We start from the raw sequence: 19,695 nt of genomic DNA on the forward strand, positions 1-19,695 counted from the left end.
GCATATGTATACAGATGTACATATATGACAAATGTTTTTTTTACTTCAAGACACCGTTTATTGTTGTTTATCTTACGTTCAATTACAATTATTGGATTTCTGAGGGAGTTCAGTCTTGTTAAATTAGATTTCCTTTTTAATAATATTCTATAACTGAAGAAAGTAAAGACTATGAGTGTCCTTAGTCTGTGCGTGTGTTGAGATTATGAAGCACTTTGAAGAGTTGCACAGTGATTCATTAAAGAAGACTAAACCTCATCACTGCGTTATGTAACCTTTGGAGAAGCCTGTATGCTCACATGGCATGCTAGGTAATGTATCGTTTGTGTGAGATGAATGAAGCAATCACTTTTGCAGGCTAAAGCCAGAGAGAACTAATGAAAATGTCTGCCTTGGAAGGAAAGATGTAAAGACAAGTAATAACTATGATGTGGGATCATTAGCGTCAAATATCCGCATTTATCTAATGTACATAACACATTCTCCGTCAGTTTAGGTCTGAATCAAGAATCTGTGTCCCATACGGAACAAATGATACCAATCTATAAGTGGAGAATCTTATTCTACTGTAGATACAATGTGTATACATACAATGTATATGCAAGCATAAATAAATGTAACAATAACTTCCTGATCAATTAAGTCTGTCATTATTGTTCACAAGAATCTTAGTTTCTGAAATTATTAAATCAATGTTAAAGGTCGATGATAATTCCAGTGATAAGAAGATCAAATAAGGGAGGAACAATTCTTCCTGAATTGGAGGAGCCCCAGGAGTCAAACCAAGGACATTATAATTTCTTGTTGACTGTCCTCGATGCCTGTCTTACCCCTCAGGTGAGCCAGATCTTTCCAGGGATGGTGCCCCAATAACCAAAGGTCGGCAGGGGAACAGAACATTTCAACATGACAATACTCCAATTTGAACTGGCTGTAGTTGATACCAAATGATGAGTTGACTTAACACCCATAAGCTGCATATCAGATCTGCATTACTGTCCAATAAAGTATATTTTTGCATTCACCACAGAACCTTTCAAGTGTGAAGAAGGGAAAGACCCAGACTCATACTGAGAACCAGCTGGAGTAGTGGTTGATAACTTCCTCTCTATAACCGTAAATACAGAGATAACGGTTACTTCTCTGAAAAAGACCACTGATGGACTCACTGGTGACAGTTGCAGAGAGAAGATCACTCAACAAACTACTGTCCATCATGGATGTTGACAGTCATCCTCTGAACACTGTCACAAGTGAACAGAGAAGCAGATTGAGCTCGAATGCTTCTTCCCAGATGCGACACTAATAGACTCAGGGACTCATTCATTCCTCGTGCTATTAGATAGTTTAATTCTGAGTTTGGGGGCAAGAGTGGTGTGAAAAGATGATATTCCATGTTAATCTTTGTATCCTTTGTCTTTGTTATTTTTCTTTGATCTATTTTCTTTATCTTTAGGTTAAGATTGTGTCATCTTGCACTTTTCCCTGAGACCTCCAGAGGGATCAATAAAGTTTATCTATCCATCTTAATAGGAAGAACTGCTCAAGAGCGCTTTGAGTACTTAATAATCCGAAAAAACACAAGATGCAAAAGGTCACCTCAACCAAAGAACATATGAGTCAGTTGAAGGAAGGTGAGAGAAACCAGCCTGTAGGTGTGGACACCAGTTATTAGCAGTAAAGAGCTGCATTGATGGAAATCAAGGAGTGTCTGTACAAGTAGAATAAACATTAGAACCAAAGCAGTTGGGAAAGCGCTGTTCTTTTTAGTATATATAAATATTTATTTTAATTTTTTTATCGTTTAAGTGCTTTGTGACCCTGGTCTAGAAAAGCGCTATATAAATATAAATATAAATTACTTACTTACTTACTTACCTTCTCCCTGCCTCATATCTTACACGCAACACTCATTTCTATATCATTTCCCAACGTATTGGATCTTGTCATTTGACACATTTTTCTTAGCAATTGAAATATCAAAAGTCTTTTGTACCAGGGAGAGTGATGAGGATCCAGATGGTTATTCAGAACAATGTTCAGATGTACACACAGACCCATATATGAACAAGACCACAGTAATAATTAATTGACAAAAAAACATTTACCTTCAGGTACAAGTTAGAGTTTTCTCTGAAGATAACTATCGTTAAAATAACTGGCTGAATGACATTACAAGACAATAGTTTAATTTAAATTGTTAAAATCAAAGTAGCATTAACAGTCTTTGAAGGAATTCTATTGAAGACATTTCGGTTGCTGCGGACAAAAAAGACTGCAGCGGATTATCTGTTCTGCTGAGAAGTTGATTGGCTGCCATCTTCCATCTCTGCAGGAACTGTACGTCACCTGGACATTGAGGCGAGCAGGCAGGATTGTAGCTGACCCCTCTCACCCGGGACACCCCCTGTTCCAACTGCTCAGATACGGCATTCGACGAGATCAATACGGACCCGAAAGTCTTGATTCACTCTCTCTATCCGTCTGCTGTCAGGATCATGAATATTGTTGAATTAAATTGGATGTATTTTATTTTATTTGTGTTACCCATCACCACATGTATCTTGATTTTATTTGAATTTATTGTATTACGATAATCTGTTTTTATTTCATTTGTATTATTTTATTATTTTATTCTGTTAAAAAAAATCCTGTGTTGTATTTACATAAAAGTAAAAGTTTCTGACTCTGATTAGATATTAAGATAGCTTCGGATATTTTCATACGATAAAGTGAAAGGATTGGATTTAAAGACCAGCGGATTAAAGACCTTATTAAATGTTCTGGGCATGCTGAGCCAAAAGTGTTCTTGTCGTTGATATCTTACAGCAGTAAACAATGACAACAGTGATCATGTTCAATATAAGATAAAACAGTCCCATTCGACAATACCAAACTTTCAGCCAATAATGGTGGCACTATTTACTGTTTATATTTGATCTAAAGGTGTTTTTAACATTGTGAACATCTTAAAATAATTAAATGAGAGGATATGTGGATTAGGATGAATAATAATAATAATATGAAAATACAATCAAGAAACTTTTGTTGAAAAATGCTATAGTAAAAACATTTTACAGCCGTAAAACTTTCCATATCTAAACAATTCATCAATTATATTTCCAAATTGATTTGCTGGTGTTCATTTTCATGCAAATGAAGATGGCTATAAAAGGTCGGGGTTATGTTGTGGGGGCAGCAGAAGCTCTCATCAGACCACCGTCACCATGTTCTCTGTTGCTGTGCTGCTGCTGTTTACAGCTGGATCCTGTGAGTCTCTTTGAGAAACAACATGATCTTAACGTTTATTAACCATTTTGTTTCCTCCACAGGGGTCGAATGTGAGCAGCTCACCCAGCCTTCCTTAATGAACATACAGCCGGGTCAGAGTCTGACCATTCCCTGTCAGGTGTCATATTCTGTTGACAGCTACTACACAGCCTGGATCAGACAGCCTGCAGCAGGAACACTGGAGTGGATCGGAATGAAATATTCTTCTACTTCGTATTATAAAGACTCACTGAAGAACCAATTCAGCATTGATCTAAAATCTTCTAGCAAAACAGCGACTTTGACCGGTCAGAACATGCAGCCTGGAGACTCTGCCGTCTATTACTGTGCTAGAGGAACACAGCAACACAAACACCTCCCCACTTGGACAAAAACACCACAACCATGTTTACTGTTAACTCACAAACACTTACAGCACGACCAGAAGAAAAGAGAAGTGAAAAAGTTGTTTTCTTTGCTGGTTGCTCCCAAAAAAGATTTCATAGGGTCGATACTCTCATGCATAGTTCTTTTATTATATAACACAACACAACACAATAAACAATGTGCATTTTTGTCATGACATAAGTTTATTCTGAAGACTTGCACTGAATGTACATTTCATCAGTTTATTGCAGTGGTCTTTGAAACACTAAGCTGTTTAAATTAACAGAAAGAAAAATAATAAGCTGCCCAATGGTTCATTTTCATAGCAGGCTGGTCTAATCAGCTTGACCTTCACAAACATAATTTTCTGTAATCCCGTAGTGGAAATAGAGTTGAAAATGTACTTAGATTAGGAACAAATACCCAAATCAAAGTGATTTGTAATCTGAGTGAGTGGAATAATGCTGAAGTCGCTGATGTCAGTGTGTTGCTCATCTACCTGAAAATGTTTTTGGTTTAAGTCCAGGCTGAGTGTCAGAAGTTTCAGTGTCAAAAATTAAAATCAAACCTGAAATGTTCCATTGTCAATTGTTGTCAGTTTGTGTCTGTTGTTTTAATTCGTTTTTTATGGTAAAATGCAGGTTTCTTGTCTCTTTGTCAGCTATATCTGTGCCAATGTGTATTCCATGTCTCGTGCCGACCCTTTGTTCCGTCGTTTATGAGTTCATTGTTTTTGTAAAAGCTTTTATAGTGTTGATCCCACATATTGTGAAGATCTTTTTGTTTCTATCATTACTAGTATGTGTTCTTTCTTTAGTTTTTTTCTTTGTTTGTTTTGGATTCCACATTCTGTGAAGATCATTTTGTTCAATTCTTTTAACCATGGATCGTGCCGAGGCTGGCATGTTAAAGGCCACCATAAGAGCACAAGAGCACAGACTGCTAGAACAGCAACTTACTGCACTACACCAAGCTTTACAATAGCTCTTTCTGTTCAAAATCAGGACACACTGCTCATTGTAGATTTAGGATATAACATTAACTTGATTGATCGATCTTTGTCACTAAAGATTCAGTTATTGACTCTTGATTTACCTGCCTAGGCACCTGCCTTAATGGGCGCCATTTTATTTCCAATCTCTGAAGACTTATTGGCTTGGTTCTATTTTTAATTATTTATTGTTGTGTTAATACTGTTTTTTGTGAGTCACATTCAAGAGAGGAGCTTATAAATAGCAGGTCTACAACTTCTGAGGATTTATTTATTCTATTTGTAACTCCACTGGAAAGGTCTTTAGAAATGTTGACCGCAAACATGTTAAACTTTGTTTTTATTAAGCATTAGAGCATTGGTTGTGTAAGAACGTCCCGGACAAAGGTGTGACTGTGATCCTACAGCACTGTTCCCCGGTTGTAGAATTATTCTTTTTAAATTGCAGACCCTTTTATTTAATTCGCAAGTTCACTTAAATCATCCTGGCAGGTTTTTACTTCGACTTCCTTTCAGACAGAAATCAACAAGTCAATGCCAGCATGATCTGGCATCAGATCCAAACAGCAAAGCTGGAGAAAAATAACCTTCATGTGATCTTCCTGGATCTGGCTAACGCCTTCACCTCTGTGCCCCATGAGCTCATTTGAAACTACCATCAACTTCTTTAACATCCCGGACACCATCAAAACCCTGGTTAAAGCCTACTTTCAAGACCTGCCATTCCTGCTTATCAACACCTGAATTTATCCCCTCATGGCAGTGCTTGGAGTTTGGCATTATGGCTGGATGCACCATCTCCCCCCTGGCATTGACTATGGCAATGGAGATCATCACTCGAGCCTCAAAATGGGTTGTAGGTGGACAAAGAGCTGGCTCTGGTCTACGCCTCCCTCCCCTCAGAGCCTATATGGATGATATCACCACCTTGACTACCGCCCTCCCATGAACCAGGGGACTGCTCAAGAAACTGGAGGAGAACATCAGTTGTGCCCGCATGAAGGTCAAACCAGCCATGTCTCGTAGCATCTCAGTGGTTAAAAGTCCATAGACAGTGTGATGAGGGAGAATGCTCCAACCTTGGCCACTTGACGAAAGTGGAAACCAGCAAGGGCAGTGGAAGAAGCAACATCCGCTCTCAGACATGCTGAAATTGTGGGGTATGTTCAGCAAGGAAGAGGAGGCCTTGGGCTGGCAACTAGAACCCCAGTCTGGAAGAAGGCCACTGCTCCGGAACGGCAGAAGATGGTGGTGGAAGAAGTCAAGGCAGTCTCCCTTGGCAAACAGGGGCAGTGGACATGGTGGGAGAATGTTGAAAGGAGGAGACTGAGCTAGAGGGATGTGTGGGCCATGGAAGCAAGGAATATGAGCTTCATCATCAGGTACAACTACAACGTCCCTCCAACACCAACAAATCTCCATCAATGGTTTGGAGTAGAATCCGGGTTTGGTCTGTTTCCAGACTAGCACATTCACACAGGGCTTAGGACCAGTCTATCTCAGGGGCGATATACTTGGCGCCCCAACCAAGTACTGAAGCACCTCATGGATACACTGGAAAGAAAACGAGCTAGCACCAACTCCTTACCACTGCCAACATCTAACCCCTCACAAATAATGAACTTTTCCCTCCAGAGGTAGCCACCACCACCCTACGACATGACGCAGTGCTCTGGTCCCCTTCTCTTAAGAGGTGGACGAGGCCTATGAGCAAAAACATGTGCGCTATACAGAGCTGGCCGCTGAAGAACGAAATCGCGGCTGGAATACAGAAGTCCGCCCAGTGAAGGTTGGATGCAGGGGCCCAGCTAGCAAGCCATACATCCCATGGGATGTTTGCCACATGACCAAAGCTCCCTGATTGGACATGGGACGCAAGCTTGGGCCTGATCAGCCTGTAGCTGGCCGCCTCTGGTGAGGGTGTATAGTGTGAAAGACCGAACCACCCAATGAGCCAGAGGAACATTACTGATGATGCGTCGCAAATTTGACAATTTACTATCCAATGTTCACAGACATATCATCAGGACTGGTACCCTTTAAGGCTGGTAACACTTCTATTATTCCTGTTCCAACAGCCGCACCTCAAATCATTCTTCTGTCAAGCCCCTCAATTTTGCGGAAGTCACTACTCTGATTGGACTTATCTCAGACGGAGACTAGTCAGTCTACAGATAGGAGGTGGATCGACTGGTGGCCAGGTGCAGTGAGAACAACCTGCAGCTTAGTTCTCAGAAAACTGTGAATCGTGTACTTAAGGAGAGTTCCATCCACCCCCAACTTATCCATCTTCACTAGAGATCTGAAGTGGGAGATTAACAGAAGGTGATGTACTTCCTGCGTTGGCTAAGAAAATTGCACCTGCCAAGACAATGCTTGTAAAGTTTTACACGGCCATTGTGTATGAGAAGTAGTAGTAGAATTAGTAGAACAGTTACAGAAAGCTTACAAGTTGGTTTGAACGTGGGGATGCAGAGCTCTGGGTCGATTTCTCCGTATCAATCAGACAAAGGTTGCTTTAGCTCACGAACGAGAAAGGCACTGTCCCTGAGCTCTGTCCCTTTATGCTGGTTTTCTGGACCCCTCCTCAACGGTTGGCTTCCTCAGGGCTTATCGTTCCTTCAGCAGGTGTGCAAACCCTTCACTCTCCATTCTAGATTTCAACACTTCATTCTGTTGAAGGTGTTGCACGTTGAAACTCTCTTTCCTGCCTTTTCAACATAATTTTAAAACTAGATGTATCGTGGTTTTAATGAACTTATGATAAATGTTCTTTTCCACTCTACCCTCGCTAACGGTTTCCTGTCATTTGCAGCTCATGGCTCTTTGCCTCCATTGTTCTTGCATCCAGCTCCTTGCATCAAGCGCCTGTTTCCTGTCACGCCTAGTCCTGTCTGACACCTTAGCATTTGTTATCTAATCTCTCTGTCACCTCTAAACGGGTCCTATAATGATGTATTCAGAGTTGCTCAATTGGTGCAAGACAAAGTTCCTAACGGCAAGCATATAATGTTCCAACAGCTACAGTATATTCTTTACACTGGCAATAAAAGTGACCGATTTTAGGTTTCGCTGCCTTTTCTCCACATTTTTTGCTAATTTTGCTAAAACAATTTTTTTTAAACTTTGTCCAAGTCCCTTTATATTGCTAACAGTTATCAAACAAATTTAGCTGAAAATAAACAATTAATAAATGTAATTGACCTATTCTAAACTTAAATCAAATCATTTCAACAATAACCTTCACAGCTGTGCCACAACAACTCTAAAAGATGGCCCTCATGATGTCTACGTTAAAAAACTATATAAATCATTTTCAAGATGCATTACTTGAAGCATACTTTTCATTAAGTAAAGTTATAGTGGACCATTTAGCACCTAGGCTCTTGCTCTTGGAACAGTGCTTGCATCACAAGGCGCATCAAATTCTGAATGACAGAATTTAAAGCTTAAAATTGAAGTGAAAATGCATCATATAACATAAGATTTACAAAAAGAAAATGTCCTAAATAAGCTGCTGCATGATGATTTGGTGGTGCTTTGTCACTGTATCTGTAACTAAAATATACTTCTGAGGGGTGTAGCCGTTGTCAGCGTTTGACTCATGTTTTTGTGTTGACATGTTACACTGTGTATATACAGGGGTATGGACCACATTGATAAATGCTTGTACAAAAACCTGCTATGGTTGCGATGCAGCTGCTCACGGCTTTGAGGGATTTCCGGATTTCAAGACAGATTTGGATGTGTAAGACATAACATTATCCATTGTTAAGTTTCACATAACTACTTCTTCAAAGAGAGCTGATGAAAATCTGTATTGTAATTAAAGAGCAACAAATGATTTAAGTGTCTCTTAAATAGATCTTGGACCTCTATTGTAATCATCAGTATGTGTCTGTTTGTACAAAACTTTTAATTGAAATCTTTACATTAGAAAATGTTTTGAATCCAGAAACACCATACTAATGCTGTTTTCAACAGTTCAGCTGCATTTCCTTCATGGTTTAACAAAGAGGAAGCTGCCAGACACCGTCAGCAGCAAGACCAAGACCAGAGAAAGGAACTGAGCGGAGGACAAGTATTGGAACTATCCACAATTTTCTCATTTCTTAATGGGTTAGAGCTATCTGGGGTTGTTATTCAGACGTATCCTCAGTAGTTGATCACCATACGTGTTTCATTAAAAACGACAGGAAAAAATGCAAAGATATTGCCACGTAGATGAACTTAATTGTGTGACTGTGTAACTACTTTGACTACTGGGGACAAGGCACAAAAGTTACCGTTTCATCAGGTAAGAAAAAAAAGCCTGTTTATTTGTTTATTTAATAAAAATGTGAAAGAAAGAAGAGAATTCAGGTTTTCGGACATCAGGTCAATTATCATACATCAGTGTGTTATTATGGCTTTGACTTTTGGGGACAAGGAACGTCTGTGACCGTAACATCAGGTAAAACGAATATTCTTCCAATTACAGGAACTGTTTATTGATGTATTTCGCTATATTACCCAATTCATATAAAAGTACTTTTTAGTCAGATTGTATGTTATCAACCTGTTGATCAGTGTTACTGCCTATGAAAATAAGTATTAGTGTTTATTCATCTTATAGTTGTTGACGATATATCAAATTTAGTTTTTTCTCTCTTCCTCCAGCTGCATTAGTGGCACCAACTGTGTTTCCTCTGCTGCCTTGCGGCTCTGACACGGGAGACATGGTCACACTGAGCTGCCTCGCTAGAGATTTTACTCCATCCACACTGGCCTTCGAATGGACCAAAGAAGGAACGGTTATCTCGGACTTCCTCCAGTATCCATCGGTCGAGACGAACAGTGTTTTCACCGCGGTCAGTCAAGTTCAAGTGTCCAGACAGGACTGGGACAGCAAAGCGCAGTTTCACTGCAAAGCCGTTCACAGCGGAGGTGATGGTGATGGACCAACTTCTTTCCAAAAAGTTGAACAAGGTAATGCCTTTTTAATTCAATTTTATCAATGTTAAATCATGTTAAAAATCGAAGTTGTCTTGTTATAATAAATACCTTTTTATAATTCATATACTTGTAAGTTAATTATAAAAACATGAAAGATAATTATATAATCATGGTCAGTCATGTATTAAGAATGTTTTTATTTTTACTTTTTTACATAATTTAATACACATTAATTAAATGTAATTCATTTAAAGAAAATATATTCTCATTCATGTGTTTCAAATATTTTGAACAATTAATTCTCCTGATATTCTCAATAATTTAACTTCTATTTGTGATAAATTCCTAATAATTACTAAACGTACATTTTTTTTGCAGTGTAACGAAATGAAAGTGTTCATTACAAGTTTTACACAGTTTCAGAAAAGTGTTAAATTGTTTCAGACAAAAAACAAAACATGTGACATCTGATACAATAAAGTCATGATAATATTATTCAGAAAATAATTTGACAGTGTCTTTCAAAACAAAATGAGAACGTTAGAGTGCATGTTATGAATGTTGAATTCTATTATAATGTGTTCAATTCAATCTATATAGAGTGAAGCTTAATTAGTTTCATATTGAATTTAGACCTATAAACATTTAAAGCATATAAACATTCACACAACCTACAGTTGGTATAATAAATATTTTCTGTTTATATCATCAAATGATATCCGACAATAAGCGTCTGACTGCTTTCTGACCCTTGAAACTCTGAGGTAACTGTTTGCTTTTAAGCCTGCACAAAATGTGTTGTCTTTCTGCTGACGCTTTGTGTTAGAATAAAACACCAACGATTATTCCATCTGTGTGCGTGCCTGAACAAACGCATGGATGGTGTTCGTCTTGCTTCTGCTTGTAGGTATAAATACTGCTTTTGCTTTTGTTTGTCTTTCAGAGACGTACTCTAAACTGCCAACTCTTAAACTGTTGGCTTCCTCTCATGAGGCTTTCTTCGTCTGCTTTGCCAATGACTTTTCACCAAAGACATTCGAGTTTAATTGGCTGAAGGACGACAACGAAATCATCTCCTCAATATCGGAGATCACCACCGCGCCCACGGAGAGAGACACTGCGGAGGGAAAGGTGTACAGTGCGGCCAGTTTCCTTAAGGTCAATGACACCGAGAGGTCTGACAATGCAAAGTTCACCTGCGAGTTTAAAGGAAAAAGTGCAACAGGGGATCAATACGTGAACGCGTCACTGACTCACGCCACCATTGCTGACGGTGAGTTTATGAATATATTGCATAATAATTGTGTTTTCATAAAGATATTGGCTTTTGAGTGAGCCTGGCCATGTGGCAATAGGAATATGTTGATTTATGCAATGTTTCCAATGGTTCAGACGTCAATCAAAAATCCTTGCAGGGTTGTTGTTAGGTGACCAATATGTCTTAACTTAATTCTGTTAAGCTTTGTTTGCTGGAATCAGGATTACTGAACAAGTCACCTTTTTGGATTTCAAACTCCAAATTACACCTTGAACAAAGTGTAAGTAATTGTTTTAATAGCTTTTTAAATGCGTCACACAGAGACTGATTGTCCTGAGAGGGAGCAGAGAGATCTATACATCAACATCATCCCGCCAAATCTAGAAGATCTGTTTATTGATAAGAAAGGAAGTTTAACTTGTGAGGTCCATGTCAAGACTCCGGGGGTCACCAGCATTTCCTGGAAAAACGTGGCCGCCTCCACTATGATCCCCGGTGAAGATAAAACCGGGAAAATAACCCTACTGATGGACATAACCTTGGACGAATGGATCGAGGGCATCCACCAAACATGTGTCGTTCAGCATTCTCAACTGCCAGAAGTGACAAAGGAGTACAAAAGAATGGCTGGTAAGAAAAGTCATTATTGCTCTAAACTTGGCTTCTTGAACGTCTAATGTCGCAACGTGTTATTTTTCAGAGAAAGCCATTCGTCCAGCCATTTTCATGCTTCCTCCAGTAAAGCAGAGTCTAAAAGGCATGGTGACCCTGACTTGCTTTGTGAAAGACTTCTTTCCTCAGGACCTCGTTGTTACTTGGCAGGTTGATGACGTTAAAGCAGAGCCCATGTACTACCGGTCCAGCACAACCAAACCAGTGCTGAACAATGACCTGTATTCAGCCTACTCTCAGTTATCGTTCAGTGTTGACCAATGGGACACTAGCGGAATTCAGTTTAGTTGTACTGTTTACCACGAATCTGTGGTCAACACAAATAAAGCCATCTCCAGGTCGATTGTGTCCAAATCCCACGAGCAAGTCAACATGGTCAACCTGAACATGGACCTCCCCGATGAGTGCAAGTCCCAGTAAATGTTCTGTTTTGCCGTCTGCTGTTTGTTGTTCCATGTTCGCTGCTTTTGACATGATACTGTCTTTATCTTTTTAATGAAAAAAATAAAAATAAAAATAAGATGTATATTGCTTGGTGTAGTCTTTATTCTGAGCTTCCTGTCTCTTCCTTGTGCTTCGTCACCGTCAAAAGAAGTCGAACATTTTGTCTGAAAACAGAGCACTTATAGTTAAAACAAATTGATTTGGCAGCTTCTGTGATTCGTATTTGTGTACACTTGTTTTGTGTTTCCCCCACTGAGTCTTGCACCTACTCCAAACTGAAAATCGCACAATTACTCCCCAACTGAAATACAAATTGACTTTTAACAGAATCTTTCACAAGCAATGTTGGATCACCAGGTTTTGATTTTTCTCTTAAAAATAACATTTTCTTAACAGTAGCTCACAATCAAGAATCATTTTGTTTACATAGAACAAGCACTTTAAACACTTATAGTAATGTGGCCGGAGTTTAAAGGCACTTTTAATGACATGGTCAAGTAGGGCAGTCTCAACAAGCGATGGAGCTTTGTAAAAACAAAAATCATCTCGTAAATATTGTTATCGTTAATGAGTTCGCTATAATAAATGTTTGTTTAATTATTTACCATTTTCTCAACATTTGTTGTCTTCGCTAGATATTAAAGATTCAATTATAATTATATTTTTGTTATTTTTCTCTCAATAGTACTTTCTCACTTTAAAAAAAAAATGAGTGGCATACTGTTTGTTTTATGTCATTTTGAAGTTGCCAAATTATTATTTATGAAACTCCCAGTTCTGTTATCATGTGACTAATTGTTATTTAAAATCTGTAAGTTGGATGTATTGCATACAAACTGTAATACCTCATTTGGAATTCCAATAATGGTGTATTTTTTACCTTCATGTGAATTTCACGTTGATGTTTTAGCTCAAATGTATAGTGTGTGTGTGTGTGTGTGTGTGTGTGTGTTACATTTTTGTAGAAGTAGAACTTTGTGACCCATTTCTGCGATTCAGTTTTAACAGAAAGTTTCCTGTTTTAGGTTTAATGGAGATTGATCCCCTGTAATCAACATGTTCATTCTCGGTTCATTTTTCTCTCCAGAGTTCCTTGTTGAGACCAGTTGCCACGGAAACAATTTCATTGAGGCAGAGCAAGATCACATAGGCCGGATTGCGTTCACCTTCATCCTCCTCTTCCTCATCACCCTACTGTTCAGCATCGGAACCATTGTGGTGAAGGTATGTTCCACTGTGAATATAGCAGTAACATTATTTGTTCAATTCATGCTCAATGCCTAATTATATAACTAGCATTTTTAAAATGTTAATTTTGTATCTTTTTTCCACAGATTAAATGACACGTCACAATGACTAGAAGAAGTATATCAGTTCACCATCAGTCCCTGAATCATAGGATTTAAAAGATTTGAATGTGTATAAATGTTGTATTACATATGTGGTGTAAAAAGGTTTTGCGTTTGAAAAACCTATTCTTGCACATATTTCTGTATGATGTTAATCTCTTATGATCATTGCCATATTTTAATCTCGCTTAAAATCTGTGAAATATTATGTATCAAATAGCAGGTCTGCCTGTGTGTGTGAGAGTGTGCGTACTGTGTCCCTCTGAACATGCAGCTGGAATAAACGAGGTGAGCCAAAATGCAAAAGAGTTTGTTTTTAATGAATCAATCTTGAAGTGAAAGCCTTCAGCCATAGTGAGTTATGAATGTGGTCATTTAAAATAAGATGAAATGTAAATGTGTGTTTGTAACACGCCTCACACCTGCCGCTCGTAACGCACTGTTGCTCCTTCTCTTTCACTTCTCCTTTCAACATCACTTGCTTCAGCCTTGTCTCTACTTAATGTGGCATTGTCAGAGCGCCATCTAGGACAAACACTGAGCTATCACACTTAGAAAGAAAGCGAGGTATGAGGTAACATTTGAAAAGCTGATCAGAGCCAATTATACTGATATTATGTTCTTTTCTACAGAAGAACGGGTTGTCCATCCAAAAATGACACTGCTTCCTGTTTGGGCAGGAAGCCCGGAGAACTCTACTGTCAGACTCTTGTGCACACTCAGTGACTTCTTTCCAGACACGCTGAGTTTCCAGTGGCAAAAAGACGGCCGCGTAATCTCCGATGTTGAGGCGACACACAGGAAGTTTGAAAGTGTTGGTGCTGAGAGCAAAACCTTCAGCCTGAGTAGTGAAATTCAGCCAAATATGTCAGATTGGAAGAAGGGTTCCATCTTTACGTGCAATTCAACCCATAAGGGCCAAGAATTCATTGAGTCAGCAAGTGTTTGTAAAGGTAAGTATCTCTTATAAAATAAAGTTACTCTGATGTCACCATGTGACAACTTTGGTTAAAAGTGGTTAAAATAAAAAAAAGTGTCTAATAACAGTAAGTTAAGTTGTTGTTTCTTTGAATGCATTCACTGTGAATGTTTAAAACGAACTAGTTATAAATTACAAACCAATGAAGAATCAATAGAGCTGCAATAAGGACTGTGTATAACCATTTTTCTGCAGCGCACGGAGGAATGTCTCCTTCAGTTCGTGTGCACATTCCAAGCTTCCGGACAGTGATGATGGGGAACTCTATAGTGACAGCCACATGTTTGGTCCAGACCATCTTTGCAATCTCTGTGACCTGGATGATGGATGACAAGCACCCCACGAGCAGCCAAGTGAGCCAGATAAGCAACACAAGTTACGTCATAAGTCGCCTGGATGTGTCCACTGATGCCTGGAAAGTGTTGAAGCAGTTAAAGTGTAGAGCAGAACATCCGTGCTTCCCTGGGACGGAAGAGAGCATCAGTGTTGCCGGTAGAAACAGATGGTAAAAGATGTGTTTGTAGATTTGAATTAACATTTTGGTTGTTTGTGAAGGTGCTGCTGCTGCTGCAGCTCCATCAGTGGAGATCAGACGATCCCTCTCCGAGTTCCTAAAAGGGGAGGCAGCTGTGTTGGAGTGTGCGGTGTATGGCCTCTCCTCCATTGATTCATACATCTATTTCAAGGCCAACAAACTTGACATATCCGACAAACAGTTTGTTTACCTTCCTAAGTCACAGAGTCTTCATTCCATCACCAGACGTTTTAAAATCCCACAAAAGCACTGGGTAAGGAACACAACGTTCAGCTGTGTGCTGCACCAAGGCTTCTCCGCCAGCTTTAGTTCAGAACCAACAGGCAGACTCTTTGGTGAGCCGACCTTCTTATCTCTCATATGATTCAACTTCCACTTCTATCAGAGAATTCTTCTCACTTTCAGAGGACCCATCCATGGAACTGATTCTAGTTCCCAGTGGAGATTTAGGATCACAGAGACTCTTCTGTATCGGACAAGGCTTCAACCCTCACATCAAATGGTTGGAACAGGAAAAAACACCATCATCCTTTGACACCAGCATTGGCTCAGACGGACGCTTGAAAGTGACTAGTGAGCTATACATCACCAAAACAGAGTGGGAATCAGGAGAGAGCTTCACCTGTGAGGTGGCTGATAAGTCTTTGAGTAAAACAGTTAAATCCACCATCAGCATCTGCTCAGGTATGTTGATCACTCTTGAGAATCTCAAGTCCAAAGAACCTTTATTATACACTCAAGTAACCTGCCTAAGATCCAGATTTGTTTATGTTTCCCAGCAATGCCACCATCGAGGCATCATGTTGGTGTGTATGTTTGGGGACCGTCACTTCTGGAACATAAGAATAAGGGACCAATCACAGTCACTTGCCTTTTAACCGGTTTTGACCTTGATGGATTTTCCATCACTTGGAAAATTGATGGAGGTGAACAAACAATGAACTCTTACCTTGAGCCGCTAGTGAAGCATAGAAATGGAACAGAGACTCGTCAAAGCTTCCTCAATGTGTCCAGTTTAGACTGGGACACGTACAAACTGGTCTCCTGCAAAGCAAAACACATTTGTTCCATTAACGGTCATGAGGAGTATATCAGCAAAAGTAAAGGTAAGATCACAGAATTGGTCTCTTGAAAGACTGAGCTATAAAACTAACATCACCTGTGTGTTCCTTCTATCCCTCCCAAGATCTGTCTTCGCCCACAGTGGTAATAATCCCACCCTCCCCCTCCGAGCACGCTGACTTCATCCCGCTTGTTTGCCAAGTTTCTCAATTTTTCCCAGCTGACATTCTGGTGTATTGGGAGAAAGATGATGGAAGATGTCCACCAAATGCCTTCACCAACAGTCCAGCATGGAGGTACACAGGCGGAGAAGAGTACACTGTGATCAGTAGAATGAATGTATCGAGAGCTGAAGACCGGGCGTCCACCTACTCATGTGTTGCCAGACATGATTCATCCAGGACGCCTTTCCAAAACTCCATCAAGGATATTTTTGGTGAGAAGATATTTATTCAATTCGTAAGCACTAAGGGAAGATCATTTTAGTCAACCCTAAAAGGAAGTTGAGTGAATAGAGTCCGACATCTAGTGGCGTAATTGAAAATTGCATACAGAAACTTTAATTAAAGAGGTTTACATGACACAATAATGTCAATATACTGTACATGCTTCTATCTACTGGATCAGAGTACTGTAAATATATATTAAGGTCAGGTTAATGTTTCATTATTTAAATTGTGTATAACCTAAAATGTGTTAAAAAGCAGAATTTGATTTAATGATAAATATTTACTATGCACTATTCAGCTTCAGTTAGCCACACCAAGCCCACAGTTGCACTGCTTGTGGGCTCTGGGGAACTTGTGTGCTTGGTGTTTGGCTTCAGTCCTGCCTCTATCAACTTCACTTGGATGTTTGACGGCAACAAAGAGCTCCTAGATTTCAACACAAGTAAACCTAGCCGAGGCCTTGATGGAAAATACAGCATCCAAAGTTGGCTTCGCCTCTCACCGTCCCACTGGCTGCCTGGGGTTGTCCACACCTGTATGGTGGAACATGTGACCGGCACCTCAATCCTGAACGTGTCCAGACCAGGTACCCTGTACCGACTATATTGTCAGATTGTCAGATGAGTCGTTGACACATCTTATTGTCCACAGCGATCATGCAGGACTGTGATTTCATGGATGGCCTAGTTAATGTGGTTGTAAGCCAAGACCTTGGAGGGGAAGCCTGGTACACATCACTTGCCTTCCTCATTCTTTTCATCCTTTCAATCATCTATGCGGCCTCTGCCACTTTAATCAAGGTCAGACATCAATCTAGCGTTAACTGCTAAATCTAAACTATAGTCAATGTTGATGATGTTGAACAAAGAACAAGACAACAAATCTGCATTGTTATATTTTTCCCTGTTAAAACTATAAAACCTATTAACTATTTCGTACAAATAAATGTGTTCTTTTTATTTCAGATCATATGATTACATCATTAAATACAAAATGATTGTCAATACAAGTTTGATTAAAGTGGACGTTAAACAGGAACTTTTTATAGGAGAAAACACACTTTAATGACACAAATAAACAGTATGAATAAAGTTTAACTTAATTAAATTTGTTTACAATATTTATCAAATTAGTGAGTGAAAAGTAATAGTAATTATGTTCGACTTACTGTATGTTTTAGGTCTTTTTGGATATATGCACGATTATTCCGTCCTATTTTCTTGTGAATAAGAAATAAATTGTTTCAAATATTCAAGTATGATTGATTTATTGTAAGTAAGTAATTAAGTATGTGTCCTAGTTGGTCCTCATTTAAATGTATTTTTAAGATTAATTGCGCCTTTTCCAAAGGCCATCAAATGAGCATAATAAGAATTATTTACTATTTTTAGCGAAAATAATAACTTATACAATACTATTAGTCAATATCTGCCCAACTAAAGTTATTTTCAATAAACATTAATGTGTTTTAGTTTGTGTTCTTGTGTTCTGTTTTAGAATTTATATATATATAAAAAATATGTAAAACAGCGCCAATTAGGATGTATATTACCCTTTTCAGATGACCTTTATGATGAAAGTTTGTATATAATCTCATGGAACTTCCCAGGTTTGTCACTTCAAGTTTCGTGAATGGCATGGAACCCGTACTATATTAGATAATAGGGGTTCTACTTCATGGTGCTACGCCCCCTAACAGAGCTTTGCTATTGGTTAACCCAAAGGCAAAGCTCTATTAGAGGGATTCTTATACCCTCAGCTGAACACTGCTCCTGACAGCAGCATCACATGGAGCCCTGAGCACATGACACAAGTCAACTGAGGCTCAAGTCGACATCTGTATTAACACATCCGTGACGCCTTAATCCAGCAGCCTCGCCACCATGGCTAAAGCAAACACCCTCAGTGTGGCAACAGACCGTCCACTAACCAGATAGGAGGTCCAATAGAGGATATAGAGCCCGAACAGCAGCAGTCCAGCAAAACAGCGCCCCTGGAGGCATTCAGCCTTTGTGAAGACAGAGCCTAGGTATTCCCCAGCAAACGCCTGGATCCAGGGTACCACTCAGCTTGTGTAAAAATGACTTCCTGAGCAGTTAACCTAGTTTTGGTGGTGATGCTCCATCTGCATGATACACAACCAGGAGAACAAGGAATGACCTACATGCCCTACCGCTATCAACACCGAATCAGGAACACTCTTAAAAATGCTAGGTTATTTTCATAACCCATTTGCTGGGTTGCTGTCGATTTTGACCTGATTGGGTTATATTTTTTTTACCTTAGGTTGGGTCAACAATTTTTCACCCAGCATAGCGGGTTGAGGGATTTTAATTTGTGTGCTTGTGTGTATTGTCAATTTTCCCAAATGAACCTTTAAAAAATAAATTATTTGAGAAAAGTACTAGACAAGGCAGACAGATAAAACCCAAACAGTGGTAACAAAAATGTTTAGAATTAGACACCAGATAACTTCTCCTACTACTCAAATGACTGGAGGAGGAAGGATTCCTATGTTTACATCCCACTTTCTGTTTGGTGGCAAGTTATGGCCATTACAGTTGAAACATGACATCATGTGTTGTAATTTACTGTTTGTCTGTTAGTTTCCGTTATAATTCTTATAAAAGTCACAATATTAACAACTAAAAATCTGCTTTGTAAGTGTTGTTCATTAGCATACATGCAGCTAGTGTTAGCATACAAAAAAGGTATCATTAGCATAGAGACAGCTAGCATTATCTGCTGTAGTAAGCATTGATCAACAACTAATAAGACTAATATAATGACTTGTTTAAGATAAAGTGAGTGAAGTTTACACGACGACCAACAGATCAGAGTGCATTATCAATATAATAATGTTTTTGGTCAGAAAATGTGTCTTTTCTAGGTAAAATGGCATCTTTGTATATATTGCATACTTTGTCATGTTTTACATTACAAATTACTTTAAAAGTTTTATTGTATTGTATGTGTCCGTTTGTTCTATGTTAAAAACAGTTTACATTGTTTAGGAATTAATAAAAACTTTTTAAACCAAGGTTGTTGTTATTTAACCAGAAATATACTAATAACCCAATTCTGGGTAGTTTTAACCCGTGTCAATAGTTTGTTGGGTAAAAAACCCAGCATTGGCTCGGTACCTTTGCGACCCAGCGTTGGGTTATAAATTGGGTTATTTTTAACCCAGCAGTTTTAGGAGTGAAGGGGACCCAAGGAATTACGAGCCACTACAACACCTTCAGATCCCCTGCCTCAAGCTCTGAATAGGTCAAGGAAGAGTCATGGCGATGGGAAGGCAAACAGCGACCCAGATGGCCTCAAACGAAGCTTGGGAATAAATGACTCTCACAGGCGGAAAGCT

The 19,695-nt window shown here is 39.1% G+C and overlaps 2 gene segments (V, D, J or C); both read left to right on the plus strand.

The window, feature by feature from the left end:
• The first annotated feature begins 3,204 nt into the window (after positions 1–3,204).
• LOC148065557 (Ig mu chain C region membrane-bound form-like) lies at positions 3,205–12,039 on the plus strand. The segment is given in 7 exon segments: positions 3,205–3,270; positions 3,333–3,644; positions 8,901–8,945; positions 9,308–9,616; positions 10,527–10,856; positions 11,163–11,471; positions 11,542–12,039. Coding segments are annotated over 7 exon segments (1,740 nt in total).
• Positions 12,040–14,815: 2,776 nt separating this feature from the next.
• On the plus strand, positions 14,816–19,371 carry LOC148065558 (Ig heavy chain C region-like; the record flags this gene model as incomplete). The annotated part of the segment is given in 6 exon segments: positions 14,816–15,155; positions 15,226–15,504; positions 15,600–15,926; positions 16,007–16,318; positions 16,630–16,917; positions 16,983–19,371. Coding segments are annotated over 6 exon segments (1,725 nt in total), but the record flags the coding sequence as incomplete, so codon positions are not given.
• Positions 19,372–19,695: the final 324 nt, after the last annotated feature.

The sequence above is a fragment of the Callionymus lyra genome, chromosome 15, assembly GCF_982586985.1.
Source record: "Callionymus lyra chromosome 15, fCalLyr1.hap1.1, whole genome shotgun sequence".
Taxonomy (NCBI): Eukaryota; Metazoa; Chordata; class Actinopteri; order Syngnathiformes; family Callionymidae; genus Callionymus; species Callionymus lyra.